Genomic DNA, 21,560 nt, shown 5'->3' with positions numbered 1-21,560 from the left:
CTACTCGGGGAACCCTGAGGCCTCTGCAAGCAGATCTCGGGTCTGTACCTTGCGCAGGGTACTGAGGAGGTCTGGGATCCCGGCCAGCCGCTCTGTGGCCCGCTGATAGTCCCGGTACTGTAAAACCAGCTGCACCATCTCTGGGTCCCCTGTACTGACCGCCTCCTGCAGAACTGGAAGAAAGACAGGGGATCAGCTGAGAAAATGAGAGAGTTAGCATGAGAGAGAGAGAGAGAGAGAGAGAAGAGACATCCAGTGAAAGAGGAAGTGAACACAAAAAGAGGAGGGAAACATGGAGAAGAAGGCAGGAATACACGAGGAAGGGTAAGAATAGAGCAATGAAAGTTTGCCGGAATAAATAAAAACAGAAAATACAAAATAAGAAAAGAATGAACAGACTGCAAACAAGGGAAGATAAAAAAAAGTAAGAACAATAACAAGAAGGGAAAAGCTCAGTTGGGGGGTAGCAGGGGCGCTTTCTCCCTTCCTGTAACACTCAACGTGGGGGTATGCTTGCATAGAAACACAGGTTTCCCATACTTGCTCTTGGCATCTGTTCGGATGGTGAGAGCAGAGATATACATGACTTGCAGGCTGGCCAGAAGCGGCTTACAACAATCAGACAGCACTGCTCCACACAAAGTGTGACATACACAGGTCTTTAACACTTTTTGAACCATATTCCCATCGTAGTGCGCGCAGACACAATACTTCTAGTTATACCCCTGGCCCAGGCCAATGCTCATGGTGATGCACAGGTATTCACAATCCCTTCACGGTTCTAGCACCCGCTACAGTCCTTCCACACTTACTAAAAGCATCTTCACTTGTTTTAAACCTAAAAGTGTCTTCAAGCAATATGGAGACTACAGTGCTTGCAGAGGCACTCAGTCCTTTACACCTCCTATAGGCATCCAACATAGGACTAGGCCAGGGAGAAATGTCGCGGATATAATGCCTATAGTTTCATGTTATGCTTGTTACATAAAATTACTCAATTAAACCACTTCATCTAATTAAGTGCCATTCGTGGTAACGCACAGGAACTGAATTAGTCCAGGTATTGTTAGCTTTACTTTCTTGTACTTTTTTTTTTTTTTACACAAAATGTATTCTCACAATTAAACAACACATTTTATCAAGACCAAATTACTTACCTGCGGTAATGGTTCAGGAAACTTAAAAGCGGTGGCATCATGCGAGTCTGCGCCAACTTCGTTTCAGGCATTAAAGGGCCTAGTGCACCGACGTCAGTTGCTTTCTTAGGCGGTCCACACCCTCAAATGCAGAGCCTATCCGCAGATTGGCATTACCAGTGTACACATTACTAAACTGGGGCCTTTTTAGATGCGAAAAAAAGTACAGCTCACAGAGATGGGAGGAGCAGTAAGGAATATGCTGTTAAAGCATTCACCGGAAAGATCATTGCCGAAGGTAAGTAACGTGTTCTTCTGAGGTATACCTCTTAATGCATATTCCTCACCTAGTGAACAGATACCATAGCAGTAGCTCACCAGGTGGGGGTCTGTAAACTGGCTTAGACCAAAGAGTCCTGCAGGACCAAGTGGGCAAAATGCTCCTCTCGACAGACCTTTCAATGCAGAAAATAATCTATCGGTAGATGGACAGTTTTTGCACTGTTTTGCCCTTCCTTGCCCCTCTGTGCCCCGGAGAACTCCACAACCAGCAGATCGTCCCCCACCCAATGTTCTTTGAGGCAATTCACATAAAAAAAGTAGTGCTCTCTTAGGGTCAAACGATGGAGCCCCTCTTCCTCCATAGAGGACTGAGGTGGAACAAAGATTGCCAGAAGGGCGATAGCCTACCTAACATGAAATGGACGGACTTTCAGTAGAAAGAGATCCTCAACACCGAATTATCTAGAAAGAATGCTGTATTAGGTGGGTTGACCGAAAGAGCCTGCAGCTCTCCGACACCCTTAGATGATGTTAGGGTGATGATTCACATGCTACAGTGTGCATTCTCTAATGTTGGGCTCGGACATGGGAAAGTTGTTTTTCTTCAAAGAAGTCTTTTCGAGTTACGCTATATAGTGACTCCACCTATTGCCGGTAATGCATATGAGCATCAGTTCCATTGTGAGATTGTGGTTAGCGTATGAAGGGTGAGGATGCAGAAAGAGGAATACGCAAAGCAAAAGTTAAAGACAAAAGTTGAAAGAACGCTTGCAACATCTAAAAGGTGTCAAGGGAGGAGGTTGGGTGCATGTGAATCTACAGAACTATACAGCGGACCCCACCAAGTTGATCAACTATCGTCCTATCACCAATATCCCGACTTTGGCCAAACTCTTAGAAAAATGTTTACACCTCCAACTGACAAAACACATCGAGCACTTCCACCTCCTCAATTCACACCAATCAGGCTTCCGAGCAGGCCACAGCACGGAATCAGCTATGACACACATAATTGATAACGCACTTCAAATTCTTGATCAGAACGGTACTTGCCTCCTCATCCTTCTCGACCGCTCATCAGCCTTTGATACGGTCAAACACGAGAACCTACTAGATCTGCTGAATCTCAGAATGGGTATATCGGGGACAGTACTCAAATGGTTCACATCCTTTCTGCATAACTGGTCTCAGAAATTCAAGATTAAAAATACGATGTCTACACCAGTCCCTGTATCACTAGGTGTCCCACAAGGATCCTCCCTATCCCCTACTTTGTCCAATCTTGTCATGGAACCACTCACCGCACTGCTTCAAGAATCTAATGTACAATTTCACATGTGCGCAGACGATACCCAGCTCTACAAGAAAATACACACCCTTGAAGACATCAAACTTCTCAACACAACGCTTAGGAACACACAGACTTGGCTAGCAGAGAATCATCTCAAACTTAACGCCCTAAAAACGGAATTCCTCCTAATAGCTCCTCCCTCCAAAGTCCCCATCACTCAATCCTGGCTTAACCATCTCACTGCACTTAACGTTCAGCCTACTATCGTGGAGTCAGCTAAATCTTTAGGCATAACCCTTGACTGCAATCTCAATATGGATCACCATATCAGCAATGCTACGAAAGGAGCAAATTTCCAAATCAACACATTGAGGAAGCTGAAACCTTTCCTACCTGCAAATGACTTCAGAACTGCAGTCCAAGCCCTAGTAATCCCTCGAGTGGATTATGGAAGTGTTGCCTCCCCTTATCAACTACCGCACCATTAAAAGCCTCTATTAATGCTGCAGCCAGACTTATCACGGGCTCAAAAAAACGGTTACACATCTCTCCTGACTTAAGATCCCTGAACTGGCTTCCATACGAAGCTAGAATACACCTGAAAATCGCATGCATGACACACAAGGCTATATACCACAACTCACCCAGCTACCTCGCTCAGAAACTGACAATTTCGGGTGGTTCAAGAGCTACAAGAAGCGCAGAAAACCTTCTTTTGAAGCCCCAAAGATTCCACAAGAAAAAGACATATAAACGCTCCTTCTCTGGGATGGCGCCCAGGATCTGGAATGCCCTTCCTCCAGAAATCAAACTTCTCATCCACGGCATTCTTCAAAAAAGAAGTAAAATCGCTCCTCTTAGCTAAATTCACATGAATTTAGACCTATGTACTCTCGCTCTCGTTATGTCTCGTCCAAAAACTATGTACAGTTGACCATCTATACACCGCTGCTACCTCACCTTGTTTACTTTTATTTAACCTGTCTGATCATCTTAGCATGATTTATGTGTTTAATTTTTGTATTCCTTTATCTGTGTACAGTTGACCACCTTTACACCGCTGCTACCTCACCCTGTTGTCATTTGTTTAATTTGTCTGCTTATCCTTGCATTATATATTTGTTTAAATTCTTTATCTGTTATCCCATCTGTATGTAAAGCGCTCTGATATCCGCAAGACTCTTGTTTGCGCTCTATAAAACCTTCAAGTGAATCCATCAGATTCACTTGATGAAGCCCACAAACACAATCTGGCATGTTTCAGCAATCCAAGCAGCTTCAGAGTTATCCACACTACAACCCAGGACTCAGGCTGAAACAATGCAGTCATAGCGTGAATGTCCTGGGTTCTCTGTTCTGGGGGAAATGCATAAAACCATATTGCATCCAGCATGGCTCTGATAAAAAGGGAGCAACTGCAAACGAGTGGAGCGTGACTTGGGTACAGTGATAGTGAACGTCAATGATATGACGAGGTTCACTGTCACCTCAAGTTGATTGAAGATGCCTGGGGATAGCCCCCCCGTCAACTGCCATTGAAGTAAGGGAAGACTGGAACCCCTAAAACATCCAAAAGGTGTGTGGAGAACACTGCCATCACTTTCATCAACGCCCAGGGCACATGTGAGGCCAACATGAAGCACTGCAAACTGAAATTGCTTCCGGCCTGCCTTGCGCTGTGGTACTGCAGCCGTGAACTCGCCTAGGGAAGCCCACCTAGAGGCCCCTGTGGATCATTGGGACACGTTGCACCAAAAGGGAACCGGTGAAGTGCCAAAAATGTGCAGCATGGCCTCCCTAAAGGCCTCCACTTGCTGCTACTTCACCAACCGAGCTGGAAACTCAAGGTGCATTGGGACCAGAGTCTGGATCAGCTCCAATCAAGAGTGAGACGGGGTGGCATACCGACACCCTTGCGCCCTCTTTGAAGTACAAGAGAGGCCGAAATGGGAAAATTCAAGCTTTGATTTATGCTTCTTTTTAGACTTACCCAAAGACTTTGAGACGATAATCTGCCACAAGAACAACTTCAGGAGCAGAAACGGGAACTTCCGTTCGGTTTCGACCGGACACCGTGTGGCGTCTTCCAATATTTGCCAACATCCAGCTTTGCCTCATTGGCTCATATGCTCTTCAGAGTCATTTGGGTGCAGTCATCGCAGGCCCTAGAATCATACCCTGACCCCAGTCACCATAGGCAAACTTTGGGATGGTCTGTCAGACACCTGGTTTCCAGAGTCTTGAACCCTAGTAACTTACAGGGGTGACATTTACGTTGGGTTTTAAAATGTTGTTGAAAACAGGCCAGAAAAGACCATCGAGTAACCGTGGATTCGCATCTGAAGCAGCAGAAGCCAAGGAATTAATGTCAGTGTTCATGGATGGCGCTTACATAAGGCACCGCTCATCACTTTCGGAACGGAGCGATCTCGGCGTGGAGTCTGAGGATGCCATCTGCCAGCGCACAGGAATACTGCTTTAAAATGTCCAGGTCAAGTCTGATGCCGGGGGAATATCCACGAGGTGAGGAATCTGCAGTTCAAAGATTCCATTCGCAATATTGCACAAAATATTGGGTTTGCATTTTGCTCAAAAGTTCGCGTCATTATGCAAAAGCAAATTACACACATTTCACACACTCCTACGCAGGACTTCTCAGAGTTTTCACAGTGGCAGGTCATCCACACTCCCTGCATTCATCCTCTACAGAAGAGGTCTTCAAACTGGGAGGCCAGGAGGGCACGGTAGCCTCAGCATTTACTAGTAAATGAGGTCAGCCTGGTAGCGCTCCAGGCGGTCCTCCTTTACATGCAGTTGAAAAAGTTTAAAAAAAATAGTGGACTGTAATAAGTTCAGTGAGGGCAGTGTCAATGAGTGAAGCGACACGTTCAAATATGTGGCTAAAAAGTATAAAAGTACTCTACATTTTATTGTTTTCACCTTCAATTTACTGCATGTGAAACAGGTGCATGACTTAAACGAAAAATGAACGCAAGCTTAAGTAATGGATAGGAAATGTACTATTTTATGTTCTGAAAGCTCAGTTGATTAATGTGATCACTACAGATGTCTGTGTGTGACCAGAGACTGACACAATTAAATCCCGACTGGTGCAGTGGGGAGTGATTTCTTTATTTATAGTACTATGAGGTCCGAGCCTGTGACAAAGCTCCGTGAATTTCATCATTTTAAAGGAATATGCTACTTACCAGTATGCATCTGTTCTTGGCATAGAGGGCTGCAGAGTGGTACATTTATGAATAGATCGCCATCTGGTGTTGGGCTCGGATGATTGCACTTTGTTTTTCTTCTGGAGAAGTCTTTGTCGTCATAGATGACTCCTCCTCTCGGTGTTAGTGCGCATGGGCATCGGCTCCATCCTTAGATTGTTTTGCCATAGTAGGGTTAGATGGAGTAGTGTAGTATAGTACATAAAGATATGCCCATGTAAGTGTATCTAAATAAGATAATGTTGGGACAGACAAAGGTTTCCGGGGAGGCAGGGAGGGCATGTACCACTCTGCAGCCCTCTATGCCAAGAACAGATGCATACTGGTAAGTAGCATATTCCGTTCGAGGCATATGGGCTGCAGATGGTACATTTATGAATAGATTGTAAAGCAGTTACCTCCCTAGCGGTGGTCACCAGTGTCTGTCGCAACTGTTTGAAATAGAGTTTTTAATACAGCTTGGCCCACTCTGGCTTGTTGTGCAGCCTGTACATCAACACAGTAGTGCTTTGTGAATGTATGTGGTGTAGACCAAGTTGCTGCTCTACATATGTCATCTAGGGGAATGTTCCCTAAGAATGCCATAGATGCTCCTAGTTTTCGTGTAGAATGAGCTCTAGGAGGAACAGTTAATGTTCTCTTTGCTTTAATGTAACATATTTGTATACATCTTACAATCCATCTAGCGATGCCTGCTTTAGAGATAGGATTGCCCTTATGTGTTGGGGAAAATGCTACAAATAGTTGTTTAGTTTTCCTGAAGTTTTGTGTTCTTTCTATGTAGTACAAAATGGCTCTTTTGACATCTAGTGTATGTAGAGCCCTTTCTGCCACCGTCTGTGGCTTTGGAAAGAAGACTGGTAATTCCACTGGCTGATTGATGTGGAATGCTGAAATTACTTTAGGCAAGAACTTTGGGTTTGTTCTAAGAACCACTTTATTCTGGTGTAACTGTAGGAATGGTTCTTGTATTGTCAATGCCTGTAATTCACTTACTCTCCTGAGTGAGGTAATGGCTATAAGGAAAGCCGCCTTCCATGTAAGGAATTGTATTTCGCACCTATGCATAGGTTCGAAGGGTGGCCCCATTAGTCTGGTGAGTACTACGTTGAGGTTCCAGACTGGGGAAGGTGGTAATCTTGGTGGAATGACTCTTTTAAGGCCTTCCATGAATGCTTTTATCGCTGGTACTCTGAACAGTGATATGTGTTGCCTGTTTTGTAGGTACGCTGCTATAGCTGCTAGATGTACTCTGATAGATGTGTACGCTAGATTACATTAATGTAAGTGTAATAAGTAGCAAATAATCTCCCTTGTTGATACGTCCAGAGGGTTGATATTGTTATTAGTACAGTGTATAGCAAACCTCTTCCACTTAGCTGCATAGCATGCTCTGGTGGTTGGACGTCTCGCTTGTTTAATTATCTCCATGCAATTTGGGGGTAGGTCTAAGTACCCAAATTCTAGGATTTCAGGAGCCAGATCGCTAAGTTCAATTGAGTTGGGTCTGGGTGCATTATTTCTCCATGGTTCTGTTTAAGGTGCATGGGTAGAATTCGTAGCTTTTGATGTGGCACTTGTGAGAGTTGCAGGAGCGTGGTGAACCACGGCTGTCTTGCCCACGTGGGTGCTACTAGTATCATGGTCATTGAATGTTGTTGCAGCTTCCTGACCACTAATGGGATTAGTGGGAGAGGGGGAAAAGCGTATGCAAATTTGTTGGACCAATTTATCCATAACGCATTGCCCTGCGACAGGTGATGTGGATACCTGGACGCGAAGCTTTGGCATTTTGCGTTCTGATGAGTGGCAAAGAGGTCCATCTCTGGTTGTCCCCATCTTTGGAAGAATGGCTGCAGTATTTGGTGGTGCAGTTCCCATTCGTGTATTTGTTCCGACTGTCTGCTTAAGATGTCTGCTATCTGGTTTTGGACTCCTGGTAGGTGTTCGGCTAACAGATAGATGTTTTGAGGAATGGCCCATCTCCAAATTTCCTGTGCTAGTCTGGATAGTTGGAGAGAGTGCGTCGCCCCCTGTTTTTGAATATAATACATTGCTGTCATGTTGTCTGTTCTGATCAGGACTGCTTTGTTGGTAACATGTATTTGGAAGGCTTTCAATGCTAGAAACACTGCTAGTAGTTCTAGATGATTGATGTGCAGTCTTCTTTCCTGCACACTTCACCTTCCTTGTACTGTGTATTTGTCCATATGTGCCCCCCATCCGGTGAGCGATGCGTCCGCTGTTATTGTCACCTGTGGAATTGGTTCTAGGAACGACCGCCCCTTGGCAATGTTTGTTATGTTCCACCACTTCAGAGAGCGGTGTGTGCGGTCGTCTACCAACACCAGATCTGTAATCTGCCCTTGAGCCTGATTCCACTGTGTCGCTAAGCATTCTTGTAGCGGACGCATTTGTAGTTTGGCATATGGTATTAACAGTATGCAGGATGACATCATCCCTAATAGCTGCATGAACACTCTTGCTGGTAGTGAGTGTTGTGGCTGAAATCTTTGAATGACTGTAAGCATTGTTTGGATCCTGACTGGGTTGGGGTACACTTTGGCTTTTTCTGTGTCTATAGTAGCCCCCAGATATTGTTGAACCTTGTTTGGTTGTAGGTGTGACTTTGTGTAGTTCACCGTGAACCCTAGCTGGTGTAGTAGCTGAATTGTCTTTTGTGTGTTTTGAAGACATTCCTCTTGTGACCTGGCCTTTATTAGCCAGTCGTCCAAGTATGGGAAGACATGAATTTGTTGTCTTCTTAGGTGAGCTGCCACCACTGCCAGGCATTTTGTGAACACCCTTGGTGCCGTTGTGACACCAAACGGAAGGACTTTGAACTGATAATGTTGTCCTTCTACCACAAACCTGAGGTATTTCCTGTGGGCTTTGTGAATCGGGATATGAAAGTAAGCGTCTTTTAGATCCAGTGTAGAAAGAAAGTCCCCTTTCTTCAGTAAAGGCAGTACTTGTTGGAGCGTGACCATGTGGAAATGTTCCGAAATTATGTATGCGTTGAGAGGTCTTAGGTCCAGTATTGGCCTTAGAGACCCGTCCTTTTTGGGAATTAGGAAGTATAGGGAGTATACTCCTGTTCCTTGTTGGTGCTGTGGAACTTTCTCTATGGCATGCTTTTCTAGCAGGGATAGTACTTCTTGTTTTAACAGTGTCAGGTGATCTTGTTTCATTGGACGCTGTTTGGGGGGGATGTTTGGTGGGGTAGCTGTGAGTTCTAGGCAATAACCATGTTGGATAATTTGTCTCACCCACCTGTCTGATGTGATGTTTTCCCAGACAGGTAGGAACTGTGATAGGCGTCCCCCGACCGGTGTTATATGGTCTGGGGGGAGCTGTATGAAGTCACTGTTTTGGGGTTGGAGAGTTGCGGTTGTTGTTTCCGCGACCTCTACCCTTGTTGTTGTTACCCCTGTAGCCACCTCTAGAATTACCTCTGGGTGATGTAGGTGTAAAAGAGGTTTGCTGCTGGCTTGTACCTGTATTTTTGGATCCTCCTCTATAGGTGGATCTACGAAAAGAACCTCTTTGTGTCGGCTGTTGCAATGCTCCCATTGATTTAGCCGTTTCGGTATCCTTCATCTTTTCTAGGGCCTCATCTGTCCCTGTGCCGAAAAGTGTTTTCCCATCAATAGGTTGGTTCAGTAACGATGTTTGTACTTCTTGTTTGAACCCTGATACTCTGAGCCATGCATGTCTCCTTAACATGATGCTTGTGTTTGTAGACCTTGCTGCAGTGTCTGCCGCGTCTAGGGCGCACTTTATTGAAGTGTTAGTAATTAACTTCCCTTCTTGTATGAGTTGATCTGCCCTCTTTTGATGTTCTTTAGGGAGATGTGTGATGAGTTTTTCTAACTCATCATAATGCGCTCTGTCATACCTTGCAAGTAGTGCTTGCGTATTAGCTATGCGCCAGCTGTTTGCCGCCTGAGATGCCACTCTCTTGCCAGAGGCATCTATTAGTTTAGACTCTTTGTCAGGAGGTGGAGCTTCTCCTGTAGATAAAGAGTTTGCTCTCTTACGAGCGTTTGTGACCACTAGTGAGTCTAGAGGAATTTGCCCTTTAATGTATATTGGGTCTTTTGGAGCTGCCCTATATTTTTTATCGATTCTTGGGTTCAATACCCTAGCCCTCACTGGGTCTTTGAATATCTCTGATGTATGACTGAGAAGGCCCTTAAGCATTGGTAGTGTTCCTGATGTTCTTTGTGCAGTAGGTAGTGTTTCTAATAAGAAGTCCTCTATTTGAGGTTCTGCATATAGTTCTACCTTATGATATGTTGCTGCTCTATTAATGAGTTGTGCAAATCCAGTATGGTCATCAGGAGGTGAAGGTTTTGAGGGATACAATTCAGGGTCGTTATCATTATCTGACCCTACATTATACTCTTCCCATGGGTCTGCCTCCTCTGGGATTGTGTCTTCATCATCCCCAGGATGTTCCCCCTCCCCTGTGTCACTCTCTACATCTGTTGTAGGTGTAGATGGTCGTGTGGGAGGAATATTTGGCCTATTGTGAGGAAGAGGAGAAGATGGTGTGTGTCTAGGTTTGGGAGAAGAGGGAGGAGTTGTATTCGTCCCCATTGTTCTCTTCTTCGGATGAGTCTTGTCGTCCGAATGTTCATTCTTCCTCTTTTTAGGTAGTTCTGTGACTACCTTGCCAGTCTTTGGGTCAATAAACAGAGTCTTTTGTTTAGGATCAGTCCCGTGTTCCTGTGTCGGTACCGCAGTTTTCGGGTCCGAAAGGTGTTTTTTCTTTTGAATGTCCATTTGTATTTTCGGTACCGAGATTTTATTCGGATCCGATTTCTTCGGTATCGAAGATGTCCCCGGTGTCGAGGGTGTTTTCGACGCCGAAACGTGCTTCGGTGTCGACATGGACTGCTTCGACTTCGAGCTTTCCTTGACTTGGAGCTTCGGTGTCGATGTGGTCCGTTTATCGGAACCGGATCCACTATGATGGGAGACCGAGTGTTTCGGTTTTTGTTTCGTTGCCGGGCTCGAAGGCGGGGCGTTGGAAACTTTTTTCGGTTGTCTGACCGGGCTCGAAGGCGGGGTCGATACCGTGTGGGGTCTGTTTTTTGGTAAAGGGACGTCGTCACTCACGGTTTGTTGGACGTCGATTTCCTCGACGTCAGACTCGTCCGCTTCAGACCCCGCCTCGTCGGCCTCTTCTTCCTCCTCTTCTGGGTGCTGGTCCTCAAACAGCTCCGGGATTGCTTGTGACTGCATTCTCGATACCTCGTGTCTTCGGGCTCGACGGTTTCTAATCGTCGATTTTGAAGAGAACGCTGCACAGGCCTCACAGTCCCTGGATTCGTGTTCAGGGGACAAGCAGAGGTTGCACACCTCGTGTAGGTCCTTGTGTGGGAACTTAGCACCACACGTTGGACATTTTTTGAATGGAGTCCTTTCCATGGACCCCGGGCTGGACTACGTCGAGTTTCTCGTAGTCGTCGTCCTTCGAACCGCTTCGGTATGGAGTGAAGTCGCGTTCGATAACAATACCGTCGATTTGGAAAGGAATACGCGCCGGTTATAACCTTCTTTGTTGAAGTCGGTCCGGAGCGCTTCGATCCTCATCCGAACCCGATGGCGGAAAAAAACAATCTAAGGATGGAGCCGATGCCCATGCGCACTAACACCGAGAGGAGGAGTCATCTATGACGACAAAGACTTCTCCAGAAGAAAAACAAAGTGCAATCATCCGAGCCCAACACCAGATGGCGATCTATTCATAAATGTACCATCTGCAGCCCATATGCCTCGAACATTGTATTACACAGTATAAAATAGGCGGCTGCAAAATGCAGTGTTTAAGATAAAACAAGTAGTTTAAAAACATAACTTTTTGTAACAAGTTATCAGATTGTATCCACTGCAAAAAAAAATTAAGTGTCCATGAAAAGGACAGGCTAGAGAAGTCTGCTAATACCCCCTTAATACTACCTCTCAAAAAGAATAAATATTTCTCACCATGAAGCTTCACGTGACTCCATCCATTAAAGTCAAAACTGACTCCAAAACAGCCCTTCTATAAGATGATTAGCCAATTGCACACATTTACATTTCTTTTGGGTAGCGGGCACTCTGGGGACATGGCAAGTTTCTTCTATAACCCTCTATCCATCTCTGCTTCTCATCACATGAGCCCCTTTATGAAAACTACAAAAATGGGCGTTTGCCTCATTTCCTGGCTACATTTGGGGCCCAAGTAAGTCAACCTGCTGCACATGGAACAAGGCCCAAGCAACAGGATGGTGGTAGGGTTGCTGGATTTTTTTTGTTCTTTTACTTTTTAAATAGCACAGAGCCAGGCTGCTCTGGGAATCAGGCCTAGGAATAATGACCTTCAGTAATGGCCAGAGTAGACAGCCTGCTCGCAGAGCTGTAGGGGTCTTTGGTTCTGCAGAAATATGGCTCTTTTACTATGTTCCTTTCTTGCATTTGTGGGAAATACATACTTGCTGTGCCAGTATTTATTTGTTCCTTGGAGAAATGGTCCAAGGAAGAGGAGAATTGAAGCAGAGGAAACCCCTGGGTATGGGCTTCAGAGAGATGGGAGTGAAGGGGGTGGCAGAGACAGCCTGCTTCGCAAGGCAGTAGCTATCATTAGTGAAGCAGGTGCAGTTGCAATAGGGCCCGGTGATGGAGGTGCCCACAGCAACACAATGAATGTCCTGCTTTAAAAATGGGGCATGGGGGCTCGGTTTCCTTGCTTGCAATACAACAGAGCGCACTTTTGCCGCATAAAGTAAGGGGAAAAATGTAGGAGCTAATTTTTTTTCGTAAAGGGCAAGATTGAAGTGATGGTCATTGTGTGGTAGGGGTGAAAAAAGAAGGACAGCCTGGTAACCGGTATTTGCAATTACCATTGACCTTACTAAATAAATTGGGAGGTTGAGCCCGACATCCAGCATCAGCAACTGCCACTGGCCTATACACTGCCCACCCCTAAACCCTAAACCCTAAAAAGCACTTAGTATACCTGTACACTACCAACCACTGCACTGTAACAAACCCGCACAAGTCTATACACTACTCATCCCTGAACCCTAAAATTTCCGTGCCAGCCACAAAACTAACATTAAATTTAAATTACAAAAATATATATTTGAATATCTTATACTGTTAAATATAATTTTTACGTTACATTTATTCTATATTTATTTTGATTATTAGTTATCAATAACCCAATACATAACTTACTAAATAACTTGCATTATATTTTCATCAATATTTTATTTAAATTAAAATGTAGTTATGTACTAATTGGTTTACTTAAAGTAATTAATTACAAATTAACAAAAACCTTAATTTTTAAATAAATTCAAAATGTACCTTTCCTCATGTGTGCAAATGTTTATGTATATATTTAACCAAATATATATATATATATATATATATATATATATATATATATATATATATATATATATATATATATATACACACACACATACATACATACACACACACACACACACACACACACACATACACACACACACGCTTAAACATAAACATTTAAAATGACTGAACAATAATAAAAAATAAAAAAAGTACGTAGCTGAAAATCAAATACTGTGATGCAAAGTACTGAAACAACTACCTGCAATGTAAAGTCCCAAGAAGTAAAATCTGCCAAGGAAGCGTAGCAGATCCTTTTCCAATTTTGGATTCAACCCAAGAAGAGGTCAGCCCGATTCATGAGACTGCTGAATCTCCAGCTTTACTACCATTATCGAGACCTGTTGCGGTGCAAGAAACAGCTTCACGAGTCGACCCTGCTGCAACTACATCTGCAGCACTAAAAGAATCTACATTCGATAAAGACGCTGTACTTTTGCAAGAAATTGCATTGTCAAGAGATTAACTCTTGATTGATTCTTTATAACTCCTAGATCTCCCGGTACAACCCAGAAGCTTCAATGGTTATTCTGTAGGAAGGCGCTCCATAAAGAAAAGAAAAAAGAAAAAAAAAGAAAAAAAAAATCAAACAGTTAATTTTTACCAGAAATGTCAACTGTCAAGCCTGCAGCGGAGCCACCTACCTGACCAGCCATTGCTGTTCTCATGGCTGACTTTAGCGTTGAACCGCAGCAGTGTCCGGGCTGATTCCAAGTTTCCCAGTGACACAGCCAGGTGCAAGGGAGTGCGTCCTCTGGGATCGACCAGCTCTATATCGTGCTATGGGGGTAATAAGGAGAGTAGTGTTAAAGGGATCCCGGATCCTGGTCTCACACAGACATTTATCCACCATCTCAGAATAATTATGTATCCAGAGTCTCTCTGTCCCACACAGACCTCCTCTGCTTCGCCTCTGAAATCATTCAAAGTCCTAATGTCAACTAAAAAGAGGAGCAGAAATACAGACGTGATGGCGCACCTCTAGGACACATTTTATATGGTCTGAATGTGATGTCAGTACATCTGAATCTTTGTAAATCATAATTGCTTCGGTTGCAGATGTACCGTCATACACGATGCACCGTAATGCAGCTAGCTGGTTGGCCTGCTTAAGCTTGTTGAGGTCACAATAATCACTCCGTTCACAGAGATGGTCACCATTTTTTTTTAACCGTGTTAGGGTTTATGTTTCTCTGTAGTAAGATGGCATGTGATGCTATAAGAGCCCGTAAATACTGCCCGTTGTTGTCTCCATAAGACCCAAGTCCTCCTTTGACCTGCATAGGTTGATAGTCATCCACATCCTATCGTCCTTGATCATGCTTACCGCCAGTCTTTTATATCAAAATATTGAAGGGAGTCAAAACACAGACTTCATGATAGCTTGGTCAGTTGATAAGCTCAACTTCTCTTAGGAGGGCATAGGACTGACATTTATTAATTACTATCAAACTAGACCACCATAAATACTAGTCTATAGTTTCCAATATCTGCAGAAATATCGCCCACAGATTCCAGACATTATTAGTGTAAAGTGAAATTACTTCTGCCATTCCAGGTACCTCCAACACAGAATGTGCAAACCTCTATCAGATGCTACTTACACCACCTTTAAGTCAAACAGAAGTGTGGACAGCGGACTCTGGTGTTGGAACCTGCAGTTTAGACTACAGCTGGGGTTTGCACATACATCAATCGTATCCATTATAATACTCGTATAATGCCAGAGCTGTCCTGTGACATGTATGTGAGCTGTAATCAGTGGAGCACTTTTCCATGACCGACTGTGTAATCCATTGCTTTTGCATTTGTTTCACCCAGGATTAAAAGCAGCTCATAAGGTTCTGGATGTTACTTTTATTGGGAATAAAGCCAGATCGACCCTGCATAAATGAACATCAATTTATTCCCACAAACCTACCCCATGAGCATTACTGGAAATGTTCTTCAGTAACTAGGGAAAGAGATCTATAAGCATCGCATCCTTCATCTAGCTGGGCAGGCATCAACAGTGGAGCTTTGAGGGCTTCTTTTACCAATGATGGAAAGATGCATTTTCTCGGAATTCCATAAACAAGGAAGGGCTCTGGATATCTGACAACCTGGACTGGGAGACCACTGATGCGAATCTACCTCAGTCCAGGATTTGACCTTCCTGTCCAGCCCTGCCACGTACACCACAGCAGTACCGTACAGGAACATTGAACAATGTCCACGACAAAGTAAAAGAAAAACTCCAAAAGTGTTGGGGACACTGGGTTGTTTTAATTTATGAAAACAAGGCCCCAAATGGGGCTGGTTTTTGGAGAAAATAAACTAATAGCTGAAAGGTCTTCTCCCATGCAATGATCGAAAGACCAGGTTTAGATTTCACCAAAGAGACTTCTGAAGTAGAGGAGGGAGCTGCCCTGGCAAAAAACAGAAAAACAGAATAAAGTGGCGCCGTAGGCGGGCAGTCTTCCCAGCCGTTAGGGCACTGGCCCACCAAACATTGAACGAGGTCTCCCCAAGTCACTAAGCAGGCACCTTCATTCTAGTCATGCTAATCTGCATCACAGCTTCCAGGGGCCAGATAGTGTCCTGTTCAGGTACTCCACATCTTGCCCTTTTGGTATGTTTATAAATAGCTTATCAATGTCTGTGAAGAATTATGGAAATGTAACAACCTGAACCTCTCACAGCTTGTAACTTTCAAAGACCTTGTTACATTCAGTGATGCCTTTGAGGTCACAGCCAATGGCATGATACATATGTAGATTTAGCAAACATCATATAAAAATACATTTAAAGTTCAACATTCCATGTTTTGTTGAAAAAGGAGGAGCAATCTATTATATTGTCACTGGTATTTAGTAAAACATACGAGGCGCCCACCATGGAGCACTGCTGCTCATACACCCCCTTATGCATCCCTGTTGGATGTTTGCAGCTAAAAGACAGCATTCGGTCCAGCAGAATCAACACCATTCAGAGAAGGATATGAATATTTAAGAAAACACACGTCCTCAGTTGTGATGAGCATCCCCTGCTTGGCTTTGGACAAGTTGTGCTGCCAGGCCCTTCTGAAGCCTTCTCGGCAACTCGACATTCATGCGAGCAAACTGGAGCTGCTCCCATTCATTACCATTTTGAGACGTCAGAGCTAGCCTCTGTGTCATGGGGGCCCCAAACTATTCACCCCCGTTTCAGCAAGAATGGCTACTATCTTCCCAAAGCAAGCTATGTGGTGACTGACAGTGGATCCAGTGATTATAGTCAAGGGCACAGGCCTTTTTGGTCCACCTACTAGACAGGGCCTATTGCGAGCTTACCATGAATAAAAAAAAAACACACACACCAGATTGCTTACCAGTGGATGGCTCCTTCGTTGCCTTACCACACTGCTGGCTCCTTCGTTGCCTTACCACACTGCCTCCCTCCCCAAGTTTTTTTTATATTGATTTCTGGAGGATCAGGCAGAACATGAATGCAGGTCCTCCACAAAAGTACTTTTGCACTTACAATTTTTTATTTTAATTAATCGATCCAAGTGATGTCAGCCATTTTAGATCGGTCAATAAAAAAATAATACAAACAGAGTGTCTGGTGACACCTGCAAGTGCCTACTGAATGACACAACTGCATCATTGCGCCCTTTCTTTTTGGCTGATACTAAAACAGCATTGTCAAAAACCATTGCTTACACTAAAACTGGATGCTGTTCAGCATCGCTAAAAAGCATTGGCAAAGCCAGTAAGTACTAAAGACAAGATACATCATCTGTACCAATGCTTAATTATACATGGGTCTGTGTAAACACGGGCATGCAGGCACGGTCTTGTGAAAACGCCTGTTCAGTCAGAGAGAGTGAGTGAGCGAGCGAGCGTGCGTGCGCGTGTGTGATGACAGTGGGGTCCTGGTGGTGCTGGATTGACAATGTCCAACCTGGCCATTCCTCCAAGTTCAACATAATGCTTCTTTCTTCAGCAGGCCTCACAGACACAAACCTGTAGACATATTCCTAGTTCGGTTTTGTAAAATACTCTGCCCATTCCTCCCACCAGACTCCCTTACCCTGCTTTTCACCTGGCCGTACAGAGTTCTATAAACTGGACAGCCCTTTGAGCTGTACACCACTGTCTAGCGTTCAACATGATCCACCTGCTCATATGCATGTGTGAGCGATCTACCTGAAAGATGAATGCACAGGGGCAGAGCCAGCTGGGGCCCAAGATGGCCTTTCTGCCTGGGCTGTGTGGCATCCACTAAGCACTTTTTCTTTCCAGATTTTTAAATCACCCAAGGGCACCTCCTATTCAGGTGTGGTATTAGGCTAAGCCATGGATGGACTTACAGTAGGAGAAACAGTACTTTCAGCTCTACTAACACCCTGGTGTATCAGCAGGCCATAAAACTAACAATTTTAAAGAATACTTTCGAGGGGGACCTGGTAGGACCTTCGAATAAGGTGAAGGATTTGGAAAGGGTGTAGATCTGATCAGAACACAGCTGAGAATCCAGAGACTGGAGTGTTGTTCCAAAGACAGATGCTGACGTTAAAAAACTGACATCCTTTAAAGTCGTGGTGACGGAAGGGATCATCAAACTAGAGGTGAGAATTGAACAATTGCACAGTATGAGGCTAGACGCCCTTCTTAGTATCTTGGGAGCTCCAGCCCCATATATACTGAAGCTCTATTTGGGGAGAAAGGCAAGATGCCCTCTGGGCGAACAGACTCTGGCGAGGACCCCATGCGGCGGATGGGCAGCCGGCCTCGCACCTCCCTTCCAAACTACATGAAATAGCTGAGCCAGGGGAGAGAGTAATGGGAACTGAAGTCAAAACAAAGTAGTACGACCTGCTTTTTAGGTCTCGCCTACGCAGATTACATGCGCTTCATAGGAGGAGACCTTTAGGAATCTATTCACTTTTTGGGCAAAAAACGTGCACAATTTGCATTGTTTTCAATGGCAAAGCGTGCACGTTTGGTAATTCCCTTGCAGGAGCGAGCTTTGAAATCATCGGTTTGTAAATAACTTGCAAAAACAGATGTGCCCCTACTCGCTCCCGCAAGGGAAACGCTGTGTGTGCTCTCGGCCGCACTGTCCCCACCCCTCCCCCTCAGCTGCATTCCTCGCATCCCACTGCATTTTGCCTGCAGAAGCGAGCAGTGCCTCCTTGTTTTAATTAACACTGAGTGCGTGGCTTTTACGTGGAGAAGGCGCATCTTACGCAGAGTTAAGTGAATGAACGTAAATAGATGATGGCTATACTCTAGGATAATACTATTGAATGGGAAGAGACATTCCTTCTGCTTAAAGGAAAGTAAATGGATATTGCAATCTAAACCCGAAATCCATATTGGAATTTAATTGTTTAAATTCTTAGACCCCTAGGCAGACTTGAATAGAGTTTATTGTTTACACCTCACACAACCTTAGTCGGATATCGATGTATTTTAATGTTTGCACTGTCTCAATAAGAGGTCAGGCCGTGACCTTCAGCCTAGGGCCCTGCAGCTCATGGAACCGAATCTTGTCAGACCCGGCGCAGCCTTTCATCCTTGCGAGCTCGAGAAGAAGGTACCTACCGTTCTATGGGATTTCAAGAGCGCGTTATCTGTGTGGGCCCTGAGACAAGTCAGTTGGTGCTGGTCGCTACGTACTTGTTTATAAAATCGAACTCTTGTTTCCAAAGACGATGTGTTTGTGTAGGTGTGTGGCGGTATGGGGGTCACGAGGATTCACTTTTTTAAAATAACTTTAATAAAGTAAAGTTTGATTATTTTTGTGCACGCAACCGAGGGGTTTATTTTCTTCCAATTAAAGGTTTTGTGTTTCTACTGGAGAATACACTCGGACACCGTTTTTAGAGGCCGGGTGGCCTATGTGGCAATCTGGTACTGCCAAAAGGGATGGTCCGACAGATCAGTGTGTGGGCTTTTTTGGGCTGCTTGTGGGTCTGGTTTGTGGCTTGGATGGACGGTTTTTGCAGGTGGTGTCTCTTATATTCAGGCAATCTCGCAAAACACTGCCAGACTGTGAAAGTGTGCCCACACGCGTGTGTAAAGGTATACGTCATGGCCTGCAGGAGTGCTCACTGGGTTAAATGCTCGCAACTGAGACTTGAGGCAGAGTGGTGGTCGCGCGTCTGAATCTTGGCAAGACCGGTTTAGGCTTCTATTTGCTTAGGTTAGTAAATTAAGCATCTTAAAATTTGTCATAATAACAGCTATCCAAGAGCATAAATTCGACACGGTCGATCACACTCTTTTGATCGACCGTGTCCACAACGCTGGCATTCAGGGTGTGGCCCTGGACTGGCTCAGATCTTTTCTCCATCAATGCTCTCAGTCTGTCCACTTATCCTCTTTCTCTGCTTCTTACACTTCCCTTCCTTGCGGAGTCCCTCAGGGCTCAGCACTTTCTCCTCTCCTTTTTAATTTGTACCTTCAACCTTTATTAGCTTCCCTCCGTAACTCCCCGGTCACAATATTCAATTACGCTGATGATCTTCAGTTAATTTTCCCCATAGATTCCCTCCCTTCTTCCCGCACTAATTTTCAGACCACCATGTTGACCATCGCGGAGTGGATGCACCACAGCCACTTAAAGCTGAACCCCACAAAAACTGAGCTCGTCCTGGTAGGAGGCCCCAATCATCCCTGGAACTCTACGTTCTGGCCAACTCCCTTGGGGCTAGCACCCTCTCCCGTGAGCTCTGTCAAAAGCCTGGGGGTGATTATTTCTGAGGACCTGTCAATGCGACCCCAGATCAACGCTGTCACATCTGCCTGTTTCTTCCGCCTCAGGCGGATCCGCAAGATTAGCAGGTATTTCAGTAAAGAAGCCCTGACCCAAGTGGTCATTGCGCTTATCACCTCCAGGCTCGATTACGCCAATATTCTTTATGCAGGGATTCCAGCTTGCCATCTTCAACGGCTGCAGCTGGTGCAGAATCAGGCCGCCCGCCTGATCTTCCACCAGCCTAAGCACCAACATGTCACTCCCCTCCTTCGTAGCCTACACTGGCTCCCGGTATCCAAACGCTGCACCTTTAAATTGGCATGTACCACCTTCAAAGCCCTATCTGATGCAGCGCCCGTTTTCATCTCTTCGGCTCTGACCCGTCACATCCCTACGAGAGCCCTTCGCTCAGCCTCATCAAACCTCCTCGTGGTGCCTAGATTTAAAAGGAAAAAGCACGGTGGTCTGAGCTTCTCCGTCCTGGCCCCCTCCACTTGGAACTCCCTTCCCCTTCCCCTTCGTCTCTGTCCAAAGCTTGACTGCTTTCGCAGACTTCTAAAAACTCTGCTCTTCCAAGCTGCATTTGACTAAACCTCCTGCTTTCGGTCCAACCCATTTGTCTATCAGCGCCAAGAAACCAATGGTGATAGAGCGCGTTACAAATGTTTTTAATAATAATAAATACTGCAAAGGTTCGGTATAAAAACAATATATTTTGACACAAGGGCAGATTTCTACACATCTGTTTCCACATGCCCACAAAATGATCCACCATTGCACGTGAGCAGCTCAGCTGCCAAAAGAGCATGTGTGGGGCGCAACGATGGCAGCGTCCCAACAAATGGCACCGCAATAACACATATCTTTCTGTATTTTTATTTACATAGGGGTATTGTGCAACTAGAAAGGAGTTTTTTTTAACTTGTACTCTGTTGATATACATATTTGCTGGTGGTGTTACGTTTGTAGGTAATGATTTTGAATTTGAACAAAAACAGTAAAGTGCAGAGCTTCAGATATTTTTTAGGAGACCGCCATCTGCACTGCCGAATGCAAGGTTGTCAAATACCAAAAGGGTCTCATTTTATTGACAACCCGGCTTCTTTCATTTTCTCATTATTTATCCTTTTATATGGCATTCGTGTAAATTCCACCTGTCTTCCTATCTCTCCCACCTTCTTCCTCCCCTGTCTAATTTTCGGAGGGTGAAATATAAGCCATCCGACACAAAACAAGCATTGGCATAGCCAATAGGTCTCGCCTTTGGTAACTTGTAAGTGTTTAGCCATGCAACAGTTGATGTTGTTGCACCAAGGATATTGTGCTGGATAACTAAACACTTATAAGGTCCCAAAGGCGAGACCTATTGGCTATGCCAATGCTTGTTTTCTAACTTGCTTCTGGATACACCAGAAAGAAAAAGGGCCCTTAGAAAACAGAAAGGAACTGGAGGTGAAAAAACTGGTG

At 44.7% G+C, this 21,560-nt stretch overlaps 1 protein-coding gene across 1 annotated transcript in view; it reads right to left on the bottom strand.

Annotated features, from left to right (window-relative positions):
* Positions 1–21,560, bottom strand: part of ANKRD13D (ankyrin repeat domain 13D) — a 159,573-nt gene that overhangs the window by 119,137 nt on the left and 18,876 nt on the right. Inside the window, exons 2-3 of the mRNA XM_078657785.1 lie at positions 14,012–14,147; positions 49–173 (exon numbers count right to left, since the gene is read on the bottom strand). Coding sequence (XP_078513911.1) covers positions 49–173; positions 14,012–14,147 — 261 coding nt within the window. The remainder of the gene's footprint in view (positions 1–48; positions 174–14,011; positions 14,148–21,560) is intronic.

The sequence above is a fragment of the Lissotriton helveticus genome, chromosome 1_1, assembly GCF_964261635.1.
Source record: "Lissotriton helveticus chromosome 1_1, aLisHel1.1, whole genome shotgun sequence".
NCBI lineage: Eukaryota > Metazoa > Chordata > Amphibia > Caudata > Salamandridae > Lissotriton > Lissotriton helveticus.
Note: the sequence above shows the minus strand (reverse complement) of the source record. Positions and strands in the feature narration are given on the sequence as shown.